The sequence below is a fragment of the Syngnathus scovelli genome, chromosome 12 (assembly GCF_024217435.2).
Source record: "Syngnathus scovelli strain Florida chromosome 12, RoL_Ssco_1.2, whole genome shotgun sequence".
Taxonomy (NCBI): Eukaryota; Metazoa; Chordata; class Actinopteri; order Syngnathiformes; family Syngnathidae; genus Syngnathus; species Syngnathus scovelli.
The window spans coordinates 8,020,472-8,040,332 of NC_090858.1; the positions used below are offsets into that span (position 1 = coordinate 8,020,472).

General features: G+C 38.9%; 1 protein-coding gene and 1 long non-coding RNA gene across 6 annotated transcripts in view; one reads left to right on the plus strand and one right to left on the minus strand.

Moving 5' to 3' along the window:
• LOC125978352 (uncharacterized) overlaps positions 1-18,845 on the plus strand; it is a 44,545-nt gene extending 25,700 nt beyond the window's left edge. The window contains exon 5 of the long non-coding RNA XR_007484991.2: positions 17,987-18,845. This is a non-coding gene — a long non-coding RNA (uncharacterized lncRNA). The remainder of the gene's footprint in view (positions 1-17,986) is intronic.
• LOC125978339 (uncharacterized) lies at positions 1,896-12,342 on the minus strand. 5 transcript variants are annotated; one of them, XM_049735608.2, is made up of 14 exons: positions 11,447-12,342; positions 10,480-10,596; positions 10,100-10,256; positions 9,620-9,809; positions 9,386-9,490; positions 8,575-8,679; positions 7,766-7,870; positions 6,860-6,964; positions 6,048-6,152; positions 5,236-5,340; positions 4,401-4,528; positions 3,662-3,811; positions 3,503-3,589; positions 1,896-2,427 (listed from the first exon to the last, which is right to left on the minus strand). In XM_049735608.2, exons 4-13 carry the CDS (start codon positions 9,734-9,736, stop codon positions 3,526-3,528), a joined length of 1,089 nt encoding a protein of 362 aa, XP_049591565.1. In that variant the 5' UTR covers positions 9,737-9,809; positions 10,100-10,256; positions 10,480-10,596; positions 11,447-12,342; the 3' UTR covers positions 1,896-2,427; positions 3,503-3,525. The 5 variants fall into 5 exon arrangements, 4 of the variants coding, with proteins under 4 accessions (XP_049591565.1, XP_068508736.1, XP_049591566.1 ...); XM_068652635.1 differs by having other exon boundaries at positions 4,424-4,528; positions 10,480-12,342; XM_049735609.2 differs by having other exon boundaries at positions 10,480-12,342.
• Positions 18,846-19,861: the final 1,016 nt, after the last annotated feature.

Consider the following 19,861-nt stretch of genomic DNA (forward strand, 5'->3'; position numbering starts at 1 on the left):
AGCATATTAATATACACATGCAGATCCAGACACATGTGCAGGAAAAAGTGTTAATTGATCAACCAGCCAGGGAATTATTGTCGGTTGACCTCATAACCAAAATGTGTTTCTCATTATCATGCTTCAGTTGTCAAGGAAGCAATGTTTTAAACTGTTTAGACAGCACCTTCCACAATCCATGGGGGGCTGTTCTCAGTCAGGCAAAAATGTAATCTAAGATATAAACTAATGGAAAAAAAGAGACAAAGTCAGTTATGGATTATAATTTAAAAAGACTGAATTTCATTGCAGAATTTTTATTAGATGGATTCATGAAATGAAAAGAGGATCGAAACTACTTGCAGTCTGCGGACCTCTCCAGAATTGAATATATTGTAACTCTGATTATATTTAAAATTTCAGGCATAAAAAAAAAAAATACAAGAACGTATTACTCTGAAATCAAATATGGAAACTTGGTCTCATAAAGTCAATGTTAATAGGGGCAAAAAGACTTCTACTGAAGCATTCTGTGTTTCACAATGACTTCAGATGAATATCTTCTCTTCTTACACTCTCCACATCTTCCCTTAACATTGTACAATTGTATCTGTTTTGCTCATTCCTTTTGTTTAAGGCATTTTTTTCCGCCCCAAAAGTTTGGTCATACTCCAAATTCTATAAGCTTTACTGCGCTGCAAATTTCATGTTCTACACGAGGACAATGCATTTATGCGTATCAGTTACGCATCCCATCCCTAATGACCAGAGACTCAAATTAACATGAGCTTTGTGAGCTGAAGGTAGTTCTAGAGGCAGTTTCAGAGTGTTTGTCCCAGAGATTATTATCCACACACTCTCTAGAGATAAACACAGGCCTGACAGCATTCTAATAATGTTCCACTTTTATCAGGATGCACAAATGTTGAACTTTTGTGTGTGTTTCCTGAAGCGCAAGTTACAGCCCAAACGAGGGCAAACATCAAGTAGTGCCGTAAATGGGAAATTCTTTCCCCCCATATCTAAATCTTTTGAATTCTCTAGGTCCCCAACGTAATTAGAGTCTCAGGCGAGAGGGGCTCATAGGGGCGCCTGGAGTCACTCTACTCAAATAGAGGGAATGCCCTATGTAAGGTGGTGTCCCGCACCCTCGCCATCATTTACCTCCCTACAATTCAAATGATGTCTGTATGTGTGTTTTATATATATACTATATATGTATGTATATGTATATCTATATGTATTTATATGTATATACATACATAAAATAATGTTATTATTGTAAAAAAAAGATGTATGTATATATATATATATATATATATATATATATATATATATATATATATATATATATATACACACACACACACACACACACACACACACACACATCCTTGTTAACCTCCCTCTGCAGGACCCAACTTAATTTACCGAGTTCTGGGGTCCACCCTTTCTAGTGGTCCAAGAACTATGAAAAAAATCAGGCAACTCCCAAAAAAAATCTTGTTACTAAAAATCACTTTCAATAAACACAATTTGAAACTTTTTTTTTCATGTCAGTTTTTCAGTCATATCTGGGGCCTGTTTCTAACATTCCGGCTTTGCGGGGTCCACCTTTACACACATGAGATTTTTAGTCAGTTATGGGGATCGCTTTTAATATTTCAACCTTAAGAGGTCTACCTATACACACATTATTTTTTTAGCCAGTTATGGAGCTTGCTGTTAAGATTTAAGACTTGTTAGGTCTGCCTTTATAAAGAGGATCTATCAAGTTCAACCCCAACCCTAATCTAACCCAAACATGCATTTGTGTGGACTTAATCATTTGAGAAAACCTAAAAATTTTGTTAGTGTTATTAATACTTTCATCTGGCTAAATATACTAGATATACATTGAAATGTGCATTCTAAAATACATTCTGAAGTCTTTATTCAGATTCTGGTCCATTTTCCTTGGTCACAGTCTTAATATTCTTCAATTTGTTCAGTCATATTGGTACATTTTAAAATATTTAAATTCTGCATTTTAGCTAACTATAAAGTACACAGGATTTACAAGTAATAATTGTCGAGTCAAAATTTTAAATGGACACATTACAAATGTAGCCAATGAATAAAGGAACTTATTTAATCTAACATTTACGAACAGGAGAAGTGGAGCATAAAAAAAATCACAAACAAATAGTGAACAAATGGTGAAACAGGACCAGCCATGTGTTTCTATCTCTGTTAAGGGAAGCTGTTTCACTCATATTTTCTCCTCATGGTGGTTATTCTCTTTTTGACAAAGTACTTAACAGCTCGGTGCTTGTGGTTCTGCAGCAATGCATCTCTCGCAGTCAAGCTTACCAGGAACCTGATTTGTCAATATATACTTCCTTGAATGTTTATTTACTGCAGCACATTCCTCTGGGGTCCAGCTTCTTTTCACAACTTTTCCGTTACCTAAGGGCATAGGAAGAGCACTTTTTAGTTTACAACTTAATTAGAACAAAATTGCATAAAGAATACATTCACTTTATGTACAATTATCCGACAATATAATTCAAATGAGATATTTTATAACGTCAACTATCTTTGTCAACAGTGATGAGCCTACAATAGACATAAGTAAATCAGTTAATATCTGAGATATTAATCCGGTCATTTAAGTTGCTAGGTGGTCTTCAGTGTCAGCTGTTTTGATATTAACAAAATTAAAAATAGATGCACAAAAGGGTAACATTAGAATGCCCCCAGTTTTGGTGGTGGGGGAAAGAGGTCTCTCATTTTCTTGATTACTTTTAAGCAGTTTTGCATTTGACCAGAATGTCACTGCTGGTAGATGAAGCAATTCCTGGACCCTACAGAGGTTGCACAGGCAGTCAAACTCCACCATGGCAGCACATTGGGATGCACCATTTCTCTGACAAAACCATTAAGAACAGATACAAGTTGTTGCAAAATCAGGGAAAATAAAAAATAAAAATCAGAGAAAAACTTTTTTCAGACAGTGTTTTACATGTATGGGGAATTTGCTTTGATAACGTGCTACACATGGACAAACAAAGATGATAAAAGTAAATTTGGAAATATATAGTGTGTAAAAAATTAAATGCAAGCTGTATAAGAATGGTATCTGCCTTGGTGTGACAATGTGTGAATTTGCATATTCACTAATAGGTTAATCTAGAGCAATTTTTCTTTCTCTCTTTTGAGGTAAATGTGTCATGTATACATTACCTCTATTTAAAAATAGATGTAAACAAACATCTCACATATAATCAAGGTTAGCAATGACCTGTAACTCACATGAGAAAGGATGGGTCAATTTTCATTTTATGACAAAATTCAAAAGTTTAGACCTTACATGTCTAAGAAAAAAAGTCAAGTGGTGTTTAATATATCTTGCTTGGGTCATCTAAATCTTAGTAAGCAGCATATGTGAGGATAATTAGATACTGATACAGTAGTAACAATTGGGCAATTTAAAAGCAACTGTGATAAAGTTATATATTGAAAAGGATTACTCTAAACTCACCTCCCTTTTTGGCAGACTTTTCATTACTTGGGCCACGAGATGCGGAGGTACAAGAGGTCACTTCTATCACTTCTGGGATCAGCCCATCTGAAATGATGATTTTTAAGTACAGAAAAAAAACACAGTATAGCAATATTCTAAAACAAAAATTAACTGCACCTGTATAAGAATGCTTGGTCAAATTTAATATACTCTTGTTTTGAGCAGATTGATTTGCAGAGGTACAGAGCAGTCCTTTTGGGAATCATTGTCAGTATCATCACTGTCTGAGTAGTCCACTTTGAGAAACTCCTTTGATAATTGATAGCTCTATGGAGGGAATTAAAAGAAATGTGTTGTTAGTTTCTGCAAGCTACTCTTATATGCTGTATTAATATAAAGACTAGAATTTCTTTGCTCAAAATAATTAAAATTTCTGTCCAATATCTTAACTGGTAGACGACCGGTGCTGTACACATCCTCTGAAATATGCCAAAACCTTATATCACAGGAAATTTTACATATAAAACATGGAAAAGGCTCCAAAATTTACAACAAAGAAGCCACAAGAAACCATATTTCAGAAATCTGTTATGTGTGTGTGAATGATTGGCTTGGTTGGAATAACCATGACAACCTTAGATCCATACGGAGGGCCCCACAAGTAGCCATCAGAAATCTGTTATGTGTGTGTGAATGATTGGCTTGGTTGGACACCCAGGGGCGCATGTTTCAACAATCCATCTATAGGTGTGTGTGCCACTGGTTCGTTTGGGCTCTATGAGGAGAACCACTAAAACCGTGTGATCCAATGGTTGGCTGAATGCTGTTTAAGGTACCTTCTGACTAAAGAACAGCTTTCCAACTAAAAGCTGTAAACTAAGAGAACAAGAAAAGGTCTACAAAGTTTATTTCTTACAACAAAGTCGCACTGAATGTTACCCGTTGGCTGGCATCTTGTTTGATGTTATCATCAGGGTCAGAGTCCTGCCAAGTTCTGGCTGGTTCAGGCAGCGCACCATAAACAGGAGCCTGAGAGCCTGTCACCTGGAATTAAAACCACAAATAACTTACCAACATCATACAGACACCACAAATGACAGACTCAAGACCTGTATAGTTAAATCATGTGAAGTTAGTCCCCGAAACCAAACAAGCTTTTCTAACTAAAGTGTTCCAGTCAGTTCTGGATGTCTAATCAGGTCCTATAACAGCATCTTTATGGATGTAGTGGAGCATCCTTCAGCATGACACTTTAGCCGTTTAGCTGTTGAGGATGTGTGGAACTATAGCTGTAATATAATCAGCCTCCATAATGTCCATAACCAAAATATGATCTAAAAACATGAGACAACCTTCGATCCATACGGAGGGCCCCACAAGTAGCCATCAGAAATCTGTTATTATGTGAGTGTGAATGATTGGCTTGGTTGGAATAACCAAGACAACTTTAGATCCATACGGAGGGCCCCACAAGTAGCCATCACAAATCTGTTATGTGTGTGTGAATGATTGGCTTGGTTGGACACCCATGGGCGCATGTTTCAACAATCCATCTATAGGTGTGTGTGCCACTGGTTCGTTTGGGCTCTATGAGGAGAACCACTAAAACCGTGTGATCCAATGGTTGGCTGAATGCTGTTTAAGGTACCTTCTGACTAAAGAACAGCTTTCCAACTAAAAGCTGTAAACTAAGAGAACAAGAAAAGGTCTACAAAGTTTATTTCTTACAACAAAGTCTAACTGAATGTTACCTGTTGGCTGGCATCTTGTTTGATGTTATCATCAGGGTCAGAGTCCTGCCAAGTTCTGGCTGATTCAGGCAGCGCACCATCAACAGGAGCCTGAGAGCCTGTCACCTGGAATTAAAACCACAAATAACTTACCAACATCATACAGACACCACAAATGACAGACTCAAGACCTGTATAGTTAAATCATGTGAAGTTAGTCCCCGAAACCAAACAAGCTTTTCTAACTAAAGTGTTCCAGTCAGTTCTGGATGTCTAATCAGGTCCTATAACAGCATCTTTATGGATGTAGTGGAGCATCCTTCAGCATGACACTTTAGCCGTTTAGCTGTTGAGGATGTGTGGAACTATAGCTGTAATATAATCAGCCTCCATAATGTCCATAACCAAAATATGATCTAAAAACATGAGACAACCTTCGATCCATACGGAGGGCCCCACAAGTAGCCATCAGAAATATGTTATTATGTGAGTGTGAATGATTGGCTTGGTTGGAATAACCAAGACAACTTTAGATCCATACGGAGGGCCCCACAAGTAGCCATCACAAATCTGTTATGTGTGTGTGAATGATTGGCTTGGTTGGACACCCATGGGCGCATGTTTCAACAATCCATCTATAGGTGTGTGTGCCACTGGTTCGTTTGGGCTCTATGAGGAGAACCACTAAAACCGTGTGATCCAATGGTTGGCTGAATGCTGTTTAAGGTACCTTCTGACTAAAGAACAGCTTTCCAACTAAAAGCTGTAAACTAAGAGAACAAGAAAAGGTCTACAAAGTTTATTTCTTACAACAAAGTCTAACTGAATGTTACCTGTTGGCTGGCATCTTGTTTGATGTTATCATCAGGGTCAGAGTCCTGCCAAGTTCTGGCTGATTCAGGCAGCGCACCATCAACAGGAGCCTGAGAGCCTGTCACCTGGAATTAAAACCACAAATAACTTACCAACATCATACAGACACCACAAATGACAGACTCAAGACCTGTATAGTTAAATCATGTGAAGTTAGTCCCCAAAACCAAACAAGCTTTTCTAACTAAAGTGTTCCAGTCAGTTCTGGATGTCTAATCAGGTCCTATAACAGCATCTTTATGGATGTAGTGGAGCATCCTTGAGCATGACACTTTAGCCGTTTAACTGTTGAGGATGTGTGGAACTATAGCTGTAATATAATCAGCCTCCATAATGTCCATAACCAAAATATGATCTAAAAACATGAGACAACCTTCGATCCATACGGAGGGCCCCACAAGTAGCTATCAGAAATCTGTTATTATGTGTGTGTGAATGATTGGCTTGGTTGGAATAACCAAGACAACTTTAGATCCATACGGAGGGCCCCACAAGTAGCCATCAGAAATCTGTTATGTGTGTGTGAATGATTGGCTTGGTTGGACACCCATGGGCGCATGTTTCAACAATCCATCTATAGGTGTGTGTGCCACTGGTTCGTTTGGGCTCTATGAGGAGAACCACTAAAACCGTGTGATCCAATGGTTGGCTGAATGCTGTTTAAGGTACCTTCTGACTAAAGAACAGCTTTCCAACTAAAAGCTGTAAACTAAGAGAACAAGAAAAGGTCTACAAAGTTTATTTCTTACAACAAAGTCTAACTGAATGTTACCTGTTGGCTGGCATCTTGTTTGATGTTATTATCAGGGTCAGAGTCCTGCCAAGTTCTGGCTGGTTCAGGCAGCGCACCATCAACGGGAGCCTGAGAGCCTGTCACCTGGAATTAAAACCACAAATAACTTACCAACATCATACAGACACCACAAATGACAGACTCAAGACCTGTATAGTTAAATCATGTGAAGTTAGTCCCCGAAACCAAACAAGCTTTTCTAACTAAAGTGTTACAGTCAGTTCTGGATGTCTAATCAGGTCCTATAACAGCATCTTTATGGATGTAGTGGAGCATCCTTGAGCATGACACTTTAGCCGTTTAACTGTTGAGGATGTGTGGAACTATAGCTGTAATATAATCAGCCTCCATAATGTCCATAACCAAAATATGATCTAAAAACATGAGACAACCTTCGATCAATACGGAGGGCCCCACAAGTAGCTTTCAGAAATCTGTTATTATGTGTGTGTGAATGATTGGCTTGGTTGGAATAACCAAGACAACTTTCGATCCATACGGAGGGCCCCACAAGTAGCCATGAGAAATCTGTTATTATGTGTGTGTGAATGATTGGCTTGGTTGGAATAACCAAGACAACTTTCGATCCATACGGAGGGCCCCACAAGTAGCCATCAGAAATCTGTTATGTGTGTGTGAATGATTGGCTTGGTTGGACACCCATGGGCGCATGTTTCAAATATCCATGTATAGGTGTGTGTGCCACTGGTTCGTTTGGGCTCTATGAGGAGAACCACTAAAACCGTGTGATCCAATGGTTGGCTGAATGCTGTTTAAGGTACCTTCTGACTAAAGAACAGCTTTCCAACTAAAAGCTGTAAACTAAGAGAACAAGAAAAGGTCTACAAAGTTTATTTCTTACAACAAAGTCTAACTGAATGTTACCTGTTGGCTGGCATCTTGTTTGATGTTATCATCAGGGTCAGAGTCCTGCCAAGTTCTGGCTGGTTCAGGCAGAGCACCGTCAACAGGAGCCTGAGAGCCTGTCACCTGGAATTAAAACCACAAATAACTTACCAACATCATACAGACACCACAAATGACAGACTCAAGACCTGTATAGTTAAATCATGTGAAGTTAGTCCCCAAAACCAAACAAGCTTTTCTAACTAAAGTGTTCCAGTCAGACCTGATGTCTAATCAGGTCCTATAACAGCATCTTTATGGATGTAGTGGAGCATCCTTCAGCATGACACTTTAGCCGTTTAGCTGTTGAGGATGTGTGGAACTATAGCTGTAATATAATCAGCCTCCATAATGTCCATAACCAAAATATGATCTAAAAACATGAGACAACTTTCGATCTATACGGAGGGCCCCACAAGTAGCCATCAGAAATCTGTTATTGTGTGTGTGTGAATGATTGGCTTGGTTGGAATAACCAAGACAACTTTAGATCCATACGGAGGGCCCCACAAGTAGCCATCAGAAATCTGTTGTGTGTGTGAATGATTGGCTTGGTTGGACACCCATGGGCGCATGTTTTAACAATCCTTCTATAGGTGTGTGTGCCACTGGTTCGTTTGGGCTCTATGAGGAGAACCACTAAAACCGTGTGATCCAATGGTTGGCTGAATGCTGTTTAAGGTACCTTCTGACTAAAGAACAGCTTTCCAACTAAAAGCTGTAAACTAAGAGAACAAGAAAAGGTCTACAAAGTTTATTTCTTACAACAAAGTCTAACTGAATGTTACCTGTTGGCTGGCATCTTGTTTGATGTTATCATCAGGGTCAGAGTCCTGCCAAGTTCTGGCTGGTTCAGGCAGCGCACCGTCAACAGGAGCCTGAGAGCCTGTCACCTGGAATTAAAACCACAAATAACTTACCAACATCATACAGACACCACAAATGACAGACTCAAGACCTGTATAGTTAAATCATGTGAAGTTAGTCCCCAAAACCAAACAAGCTTTTCTAACTAAAGTGTTCCAGTCAGCCCTGATGTCTAATCAGGTCCTATAACAGCATCTTTATGGATGTAGTGGAGCATCCTTCAGCATGACACTTTAGCCGTTTTGCTGTTGAGGATGTGTGAAACTATAGCTGTAATATAATCAGCCTCCATAATGTCCATAACCAAAATATGATCTAAAAACATGAGACAACCTTCGGTCAATACGGAGGGCCCCACAAGTAGCCGTCAGAAATCTGTTATTATGTGTGTGTGAATGATTGGCTTGGTTGGAATAACCAAGACAACTTTCGATCCATACGGAGGGCCCCACAAGTAGCCATCAGAAATCTGTTATGTGTGTGTGAATGATTGGCTTGGTTGGACACCCATGGGCGCATGTTTCAACAATCCTTCTATAGGTGTGTGTGCCACTGGTTCGTTTGGGCTCTATGAGGAGAACCACTAAAACCATGTGATCCAATGGTTGGCTGAATGCTGTTTAAGGTACCTTCTGACTAAAGAACAGCTTTCCAACTAAAAGCTGTAAACTAAGAGAACAAGAAAAGGTCTACAAAGTTTATTTCTTACAACAAAGTCTAACTGAATGTTACCTGTTGGCTGGCATCTTGTTTGATGTTATCATCAGGGCCAGAGTCCTGCCAAGTTCTGGCTGGTTCAGGCAGCGCACCGTCAACAGGAGCCTGAGAGCCTGTCACCTGGAATCAAAACCACAAATAACTTACCAACATCATACTGAGAGTAATTCAAATAAAAGAGACAAAAATCTTCCTTTTTTTAATAACAAATTAATATTCCAACTTGCATACTTGATCTTACTGACTTACTTTTTCACGCCATGGCCATTTAGAATCACCATAGTTGTAATTGATTTCAGTTCCCATTTCTATGTTTTTGATGGCAAAAAGGCACAAATGGGGCTCGTCATTTACTATTTTTTTCATGGTGCAGTTTGGAGACTTGTGGTTGTCATTCACTAATCTTCCAAGAGAGCCATCCTCTGTTGATGCATCAATACTAGGAAAGAAAAAACAGAAATCAAACATTTTGTATCATATAACTAGTTTTTTAGTAAAATAAAAGTTGGCTTACAGAAATAAAAACTTGCAACATTTCAAAAGAAAAGTTGAGAGGGAAACAATGTCTTTTTGAACATCATAGCACTAAATAAAAAAAATTGTTAATGCCACAATCCTGATGTGTTATTGAAATATTGCTTCTGAGTGACTCACTAATTTAGGGTATTTTATTCCAGTCTCTTTCTAGAGTTCATAATTATTGTATAGAAAATATTTGGATATACATACCACCAGTAATGATTCTGCCATTCAAAGTCAAAGAGAAATGTACTCTCCTTTTCAGAGTACTTGCTTGTTTGGCATTTTTCTGCTGACAGAAGTTGACCCCTGTATTATAAGATGAACTCTCCTTGTTCAAAGTGCTGGGTAGCAAACACGCCTCTTCCTGCAAGGACATTTTATATAAAACCATTGGTTATGAGAAAATATTTCTTTAAGATACACCTTTAACCAAATAATTGTGGTGTTATCTTACAATTTTAATGCTAAGTTCTCGCTTAGAAACAGAAATACAACAACCAATCTGAATTTGATTGTTTTTTGTGTTGTTTTATAAAATAAATAAATATATACTTAATGGATAAATGGTCTAAAAATGAGTTTATTACCTTTTTGATCATCAATAAATCTTTCCACTAGTCCAGGTTTGTCCTTTGAGGATTAAATGTAAAAGGCTGCTTCATCAGCAGGCTTTTTTCTTGCTTTCCTTTTGGACATTTCTGGCTCTAAAAAATAATTCAAAACATGGCAGAGAGAACTTTAACAAGCACTCTATATTAATTTTAAAAGATTTGTAATCATCCACTGTATAAAGACTGAAGGAATAAGCCTGGCCTGAGAACTAACAGAACAAGAGTGATTAAAGAAAGAATATTTTTCAGAAAATACTGATATATTAATGAAAATGTTTGTCGGTTTGAAGCTGAGCTTTGTTACTTTTAACTAGTCACAGTTCCAACCAGGTGCTGCATCCAAAGAAAAGTTATTTCAATAGTTTTACCAGTATAACTCGTTATACTTTTCAGGAGCTACCAACTCGTTTTTATTATGTTTGTGTTTGAAAAGTGAACGTAGCATCCTGATTAGCGGTAGCTAATTAGCCAATAAGCTAGTTTCCGGATAGTTTTATTTGCGTCAGAATGCTTGTGTTATTTAAAGAAAGCATTCTGATAGAAAACCACCGAGAAATACAGAAGACATGCAGATATATCATAACACTGAGCACACACGTGTTTGACGAGTTTTGAAGTGGTTTCGGCAATTACGGCCAGAGTCCGGTTCTGGGCTTAGCAATTATGAAACATTAGCACATCGAAATCATCCTGAATATAACACGGAGCAATTATACATTCTGTCGTTCTCTTTTACACCATTGTTTTTAAAACCACTGCAAGCTAAGATGAATAACAAGTTAAAAAGCCGGACTGTCTGAGGGGAAAACGTTACGCCATCCGAGTGACAATATACCGAATCCGAAGCCATAATCATTGCATATAAACCCCTCGGGGTCTGGACAAAAAGCATTTCTACATCAGTTTCTTGTACTTAGTATTTACATGCAGTTGATTTACTCACCGTGTATGTTGTGTTTCGTTATGAGCAGCGTGTCTTCGTCGCGGAGCAGTCTCAGTCTGGCGGCGTCACACGTGGCGAAGTGACGTTAAGCTGGTGGTTTTAGCCGCATGAAGCTAACACATGCAATACCTGCTGATTTAACTAATATGTAAACTGATGGTAAAGAATAAATTACTATTTATTTATACCTTTATTTTTATGTTTAGAACATGAAAAATGCACGAGATGCTGATTTAACTAATATGTAAACTGATGGTAAAGAATAAATTACTATTTATTTATACCTTTATTTTTATGTTTAGAACATGAAAAATGCACGAGACAGTTTTTAAAATAAGCCTAATAGAATGAGCGTATTTTTATAAAGCAAGTGTAATGAATATTAAATAACGTAGATAAATTGCAATTGTAATGCAGGAATTTTATGTTTACAGTATTATTTTAGCTGCTATGGTTACTAAAATAATAATTACCTGGTTTAAATCTACAGGAAATAGCATTTTATTTTCTTAATCAACACTCGGATCACGAGGTGCCCTGATTGGTTGAATCACACACACTTCCGGTAGTGTGTATACTTGCAATACCACTTGCCATGGTCGGGGGGCCGCTACTGAGCACACACACTTCACACACACAATTCTCAACATTGCGACCATGAGGGGTAAGTGAAAAAAATTCGTGAGGCATGTTGTTAGAGCATTTCAAGCTGTTTTAGAGTGGTTTCCCGAGTGGGGTCCATGATTTTGGACCCCACAACGACACAGGGCCCCACTTTGTTGGTGGGCTCCCTGTCTTCGGACCCCCCATACTAATAAAAACAAGTACACACACACACACACACACACACACACACACACACACACACACACACACACACACACACACACACACACACACACATCTTTTTTATTTTTACAATAATAATAACATTCGTTGTTTTGGGGGCTGGTCTGTCCAAATGGGGAAGACATAAATTATAGTCTGCAGGATGCTTGTTATCTCCCTGCTAGTACTGTCTGTGGTGTTTAACACGCTCTTTAGCTTGCCTCGGGCACAGCATCAAACTCCTCGTCAAATAAGATGAAGTAAACACGGGCAGTTCGGCCCGGGTTAATAGCACTAAAAGTAAGGGTCAGAGCTTCCATTATCGACCAGTGCCTTATCAAACTAGGAGCAGCCATCTGTCAATCACATGACTTACCTGTTACCCATGTGTGGACTCTTCAATTAAAAAAAAATGAGAAGCGTTAAAAAAAGGTCTCTATCGGTTAAAACCAGATTGTTTATGTCTAATTTTTCCCTGGCACGCAATAGAAACGAACATAGATGAATGATTCAAACGCTGTGTAATTTTAATTTCAACTTTTTTTTTCTTGGAGGGTTGAGGGATTTCCCAAGAAAATGGATTTGGTTGAATTCTCGTGGACTGCAGATGAACTAAAAGACCTAATCCTTTTTTTTTTTTTATCTTGTTTTTTGTGACTCCATCACAAAGCACTGAGCATAGCAAAAAGAAAATGTGCATTGATAACCATAGAGCAAGAAAAGGAGAATATTGTAATAATCATTGTGGGTAGAAGACATGCAATATAATTCATCTTTCCATCCCCTTCCGCAGAATTTTATAATGGATGAACCTTTGCCCAAGCTTGCTTTGAAAAAAATATATAAGGGTAAAAATAATGATCAATGGTCAAAGTGAAACCTTTTGTAACATCATTTTTTTCAGTTGGATCTTTCAAAATTCTTACGTCCCTTATTATCTCCTGCTGTTTTTCTGGCCATAAGAAAATGCTGAGTGCACCTTCAAGTGGAGCCTAGTGATATTAAATTTCACTTCTTTCATCCCTACTCATATCTGTAAACCCACCATTCTCCTTTACTTCTTTGTTCTTATTTTCCATTCTTCCTTGGCCCTGTCGCTCTTTTCCAATTTTCCTGTCAATGGTCTGATTCCTTTTATCCAGGAGCATAGCAGATTAACAGATATTGTATCATGGCCAAGACAGGCAAAGCCCCTCTCTGTCCCTGACATCTAATTAATGGTAATCCTCTAATCTGCTGCTTGTAGTGCAGACCCCTTGGTCGCTGTCCCATTGCAGCAACACAAGCGAGCCTGATGAAGGGACAGAATGGGGAGAGAGCAATTTTACTCACTCTGCAGGTCATAATACAGGTTGCTGTGTTTGAGAACACACAGAATATAATAAGAAACCATGAGTCATTCGAGGGATTATTCATATTTCATTTGCACTTTACTGTCGTCCATCTCAATTCTGTAAGCGAAAAATATGAGCGACTCACCGCAGGCCTGCTGGCATTGGTGACAGATATTTAAATCTGTCACTACATGTGCATATAACATCCTTATTATGAAAATATGTTTGTCTGGTGAGAAATGACATTTGGATTTACAGCGGTGAGCCTGTGCTGTAGACGCAGATTTAATTAATAACAGGGGTGAGGGATGCTAATCCTCCTATTTTAATTAACTCAATTAACAGAAATAAATAATCACCTTCAGTCTCTCTCTGCTTGTTAAGCAATAAAACTGGGTATTAAAACCTCATCTTGGTTGTGTCATGAGCGACATGAAGTCACATCACAGATGGTGTTTGGATCAGCTGGCACGGCTGTCGCAGACTTTGAGCCACCGTGTAACTCTGCTAACTAACAAATAAACCTGTATTTTCTGGACTATAAGGCACATCTAAAAACCTAAAATTTTCTCAAAAGCCGACAGTGCGGCTTATAGTCCGGCGCGCCTTATATATGGACCAAATTCCTAAATTTGAACTGGCCCGAAGCATTGTGTCATGAAATCAATCATAAGTGGCCCGCTGAAGACTATGAATCAAAAAGACTATGGATCATTACTTTGTGATTATAAAGTAATTTGTTGTGTCTGAAGTTGAAATAAAAAAGATAAAATGGAGAATGATTTGATTTGGATTAAAAATTTGACATGATGCATTAATGGTGCGCCTTATAGTCCGGTGCGCCTTAGATAAGGACAAAGTTTTAAAATGGGCCATTCATTGAAGGTGCGCCTTATAGTTCGGTGCACCTTATAGTCCGGAAAATACGGTACTTAGTTTCAATTCTTTGTGGCTGCTCCACTATTACTTGGGTAGTTTAATGACCAATATGAGAGCACCTTTTTTTGCCCTCTGCCATTCACAAACTCATCATTTTATTTATTAGCACGGTCACAAAGATGCTGGAGCTTTTACAAGGGCAAAAACTAAGAGGACAATATAAACCTACCTGCGCATTTCCCTAGCAAATGCGTGCGGTCCCGCAGATGCAATACAGTTTGACGGTTTGTGCCTCTCCTTGCGCAAACACCCACCCACAGCACTGAGTGTGTTTGAAGACTTGCAGACAGCGATGGTGATGAATGAATCAGGCACAGGGGCCATGACATAGTAGGTGTCTGTGTCTTAATCATTCTTCTACCGTCTTTCATTAACCGCTGATAGCTTCCGATGAATGGCCTTGCCCCGGGTGTCCCGGCCCCCGACAGACAAGCCTAATCGATCCCGTCCGCCATAGTTACCCCGCTGCCCCTCACTTTTCTTTACTGGCAGGTGTGTATACGTCAGGTTGTTTAAAATGCAATGCTCACCAACGCAGCCTGCTTCTGAATTCATTAACCTACATTTGAAGGATAATTCAGTCACCAGTCGGCCACCATATGCGCTTTGATTGCTGGATTCTTTCCACTGCTGGGATTTAGTGCAAAGCAATGGGCGCTTTAATAGCACGTGCAGATGGCCTCTGACACTTTTTCATTCTTACTACGCTCTTTTCCTTATCTCGTGTGGGAATGCTGAACTTGTGTTGCACTCTTAAGATGCTACACTTATGAATATAAATCTCCACAAGTATGGTGGCAGTTACTGTAATGAAGTTGTGGTTCCAATTAGATAGCATGGTTCAGATTCCCCACACAGTTCCAGACCATTATGTTGTTATATAACAGGAATAACACGCAATTTCTAATCTGCTTTACTTGCATAATGCGGAAAGATAATGTTTAGAGAGGAGGAAACTTTACCTAAGCGTGCTATCTCCTTTTAGAATATCACCTTCCTTGCTTTGCTTGATTGTAAACACGGCACCTGAGGGCGATGGAGGCTGTGTCAGCTAAAATATAAAATGGGGCAGAGCGGTAGTCAGCAGCAGAGGTGTGCAGGATGCTAAGCCAAAATTAATGAAAAAATGTTCAAGAGGAACTAAATTATACTACAATTACCAGAGAATGTTTGTTATGTTTGGCCTTAGCACTGGCATGCGGGTATTCAGTGTGAAGTCGAGAAGTGAGCTTCCAAAATGGAAAAAAAAGAAAAGCCGCCGACAAGAGTCAGTCAGCATTCAGGAATCACAAAAGCTGTACTCTGAAAGTTGTTTTGAGAAAGCCGTAAGTGTTCATTTATAACCCAGGACAGGCATGAAATATGAAAAATTGCTTGGCAACAGTTTACTGAAGACATTTACCCTTTGTTTCCCGGCATGCTCTTGAGCAAGGCACCCCAAACCTGAATTGATCAGACACTCAGATTTCTCTTCAGAATATCTAGAGAAATTCCCTATGGATATGTGAAATTGTGTTTTGATGGCCAACCAAATGGTCAACAAATCACAAATTTGTAACCACTTTATCTGATGTTAAAAATGATGAACAGTGATAGTGGTTGCAAACTTGTGAAAACTTTATCTCTGTGATCTGTTGTTCACACACTGCACTTTTGACCTATTTTACAAGGTGGATGACGATTTTAGATGAATTCCACAAAATTGTCATGATTTTCTTCAAACGTAAATTAAAAAGGCGTCACTTATTTTAGTAAGGTGCAAAGATAAAATAGATGCAGTAAAAATAGAGTAAGACAAAATAAAAGCATGTGAAAAAAAAACCTGAATCCTCATCGCTGCTATTTTGTCACCTCCTGTTGCACTTTGGGTTTTTTTTCCTCCTAATCACTCCTGTCTCTTCTTCTTGTGCTTCTGCTTGTGTTCACTCCTGATCCCAATACTAAGATCCAACACTTCTACGGGGAGATTGATGGCATGCTGAACATTTACGGTAGCTTGTGTGAGTCTATTAGTGTGCATAGAAGTCTATGGCAAGGTTGTGCACTGTGTAGGATGCTCTATGAACTCTCCCTGGGACCCTTCTATATTTTCAAAGTTAAGTGGTTACCTTGTTTTTGAGAAAACTGTCTTCAAGGTCTTCCTGCTATAGACTCGTGAAGGGGCTCGACCCACGCGTTCGGATGACCTTCCTGCTCTCTACCTGAAGCCTGAGCTGTGTGGAAGCTATTGACTGAGGTGTAACCTGTGAAACAAACAAAACCTAAAAAAAATCTACTGTGGAGGATATTGTAGGTGTTATTGTAACAAATGCATTATTTTAATCCGTCGTCTTGTTTTGACAGTGTCCATTCTGTGATATGTGTGAATGTTTTTTTCAATGATTTTGCTGAGTGTGGTAGACCAAATGTTTTCTTTAGCTTTCTTAGCTATGTTTCTAATCTTTTTGGAACATCTTTCTCTGACCGTGTTTAATTGTTTGGTCAAATCCATGAAGTAATAGAATTTCTTTCTTATTTTTTCCTGTCATAGAAGCCAAGATGGATATTTATATCAGTCCATAAGACAAGTTGAACTCAGGCGCTTACCTGAAGGTGACATCAGAACATATTGGGGAGGATTTTCTGTATGCAGCCAGTCCCAACAAAAATAATTTATACAAAAAAAAACATATATATATATTTATATTGTGTTTTACTCTAGGCCAAGTAGCAATAACTAAGAGTAATTGCACGATTGTCACTGTCCCAAAAGGCGAACAAAGGAGCAGCTCAAATAACTCTTGATTAGATGGGAGGGCGTTGCTTTCAAGACTCTGTTGCCCCTACTAAGGAACATAATTACGCATTATTGATTTACAAAACGTGAGTAGTCTTTACCATTAATAAGTCATGAATCCGTTTTTTACTTGTTCAGTGAAAATGATTCATCAGTAATCAGTCATTGTAATCGATTGCTCAAATATACTGTACCCTGCAATGCTAATTATACAATTGGCTAAGTGAATGAATGGTGACATCAATCCTCACAGACCAAAACTCCATGTGTGGAGTTGCTGACATTCTGGTGACATTTGGTTTTTCAGTGGCATTTTGTAAGACATATGAGCAGGTAACTCAGTTTGGATCATCTCTAGCGTGAAATACCTCTGAAGCATGTACACAGCCCCAACATGACCCTTTTTTTTCCCCCACTCAATGCATATTTTTCTCGCAACAAAATGAGCTTCATTACTCTTGTTTTTATCAGACTTCTTTTAAAGCTCAAGAAGCGGTTTATAGTGAGTGAAAACCACAGGAAACACCAAGCTTGTCTTGCGGATTCTCCTCTCGTGGCTCCTCGTACATCCATCAGGAAGTGCTCCAGTGGAGCGCGCTCGGCCTTACAATTGTCCTCATAAATTGTGTGTGTGTGTGTGTGTGTGTGTGTGTCGGGGTGCAGAAGGGCTAAGTGAGCAGTAAATAACAAGAGGCCCGGCTGCCATCCTCCCCATCGTGGCTGCCTTTCCTGATGCTGTTTGGCCACGCAAGATTACCCAGAATTCCCCAGGTGGGGTGTCTTCTTCCTGTGTGTGATGAATGGACAAGGGGGAGGGTGAACGTGCATCTCCTGCCCTACATCTGACACCGTTCAGGTGAGGTCCTAGAACCTTGACATTTGAAATTGATGAGTGTCTTTATTCTGCAAAAAACAAAACTACAGTCTGTATCCACCCTTGTGTAATAACAGATCACTCTTTCAGATAGCGCTAACTGCCTCCATTCTTCATTGTCACTCCTTTTTGTCCTGATCCCACTCACTTTGTTTTGCTTCGCAATTTGCCCTTTTTCGATTTTTCCTTGCCTTGTCTCAGTATTGACTCTGCATTCATAACTGCCTCCAATTCTTCCCAGCGCAATTTCATTTGCCGTCCCACATGGGATGTTGCTCCCGCTCTCATAGCCCAAAAGGCTAATATAAAATATTAAGCCTGCGAATGCCTCTCACTATAATTAGATCACAAATAGTAACTTGTAATTGTGCTACATCAATAATGCCAGATAACCATTTTCTGGTTGCTCATTCTTAAAGCGTTCCCCTTGCCTTGCATTTTCTTCCGTGCTTGTGTGGATTTCACCTTGTTTATCAATTGCATTGGATTCCTACAACTCGGTGAAACCTTCTGTTCTGCATAATCTGCTCAACAGCAAAGTGTATTTCTGCAAATAATGGCCTCCGCTCGGAATCAGTTTCTCGGATAATCTTTGGCTGCATTATTTCAACAAATACGCATTTCTGCCAAAATAGGCAAGTCCCTTTTCGGCTTAAGAACAATAAAATATCAAGTGACAACAATGTTGTAATTGTAATAACTGGAATTTGTAGACTGTTTAAATGTTTTGATTGCTAAAATAATGTATTCTTGGTCATCAGTCTAAAAGCAGAATAATCAAATGCTCTTCCGCTAGATAAGTAAAAACAAATTTCAAAAAACAGCATATTGTACATTCTATTGTTTTTTTTAATTCATAAGAATTGGGCTGATGTGTGGTGTGGCGCAACCGCCCCATTTTAATTCAGTCATTGGCACACATGCAGAAGTTTGTTTTTGAATTTAGAGTTTTTCATGCTATGCAATTGTCTTTGTCATCGTGCTGGAGGGGCTTCTTTGCCTTCCAAATGTTGACAGCTGTACGACAAAAGATGAATGGGTTCAAACTGGGATGTGCTGCCTGTTTGTGGAAAGATTCTAAACATAGCTTATGTAAAATGGGCTGATTTGGAATATTCCTACATCCCTTGCATCATTGTGCTTATGAATGGAAGAGAACATTGCATCAAACTACATATTAGAAACGTCAAATTTTGGCACCGTGTTTGGCAATTGTCTCGTAAGAGAAAGAGGTGGCAAGCTGAAATACTAAATAAGAGTCATCTTAAACCTACTTTACTGTATGGTACTCGATGAAATCATCGCATAAAAGCTGACTTTACTGCTTTGGTGCAGGGATAAAATGTCTGTAGATATCTTTATAGGAACTACATATCACACATAGATCAATGGAGTATTTAATGGTTTGACGTGTTACCTTTTTAAGAATATTGATTTCCACTGTGTTCTGCATGAGGGCTCAATTTGGAGTGTATTGACTGTGGTATTGTTATGATATGGCAAAAGGGGAGGGGGTGAGCGGTGACGTTTCAGGCTCCAGGCAGACGCTCTCAATGCCACAGTAATTGACCTTTTTGACCTTCTTGTTATAATATTGCACTATATGTCAATTTCTTCTCTGTTAGTAAAACCAAACCATTTGCACTTGACCTAGAGCCAATGTA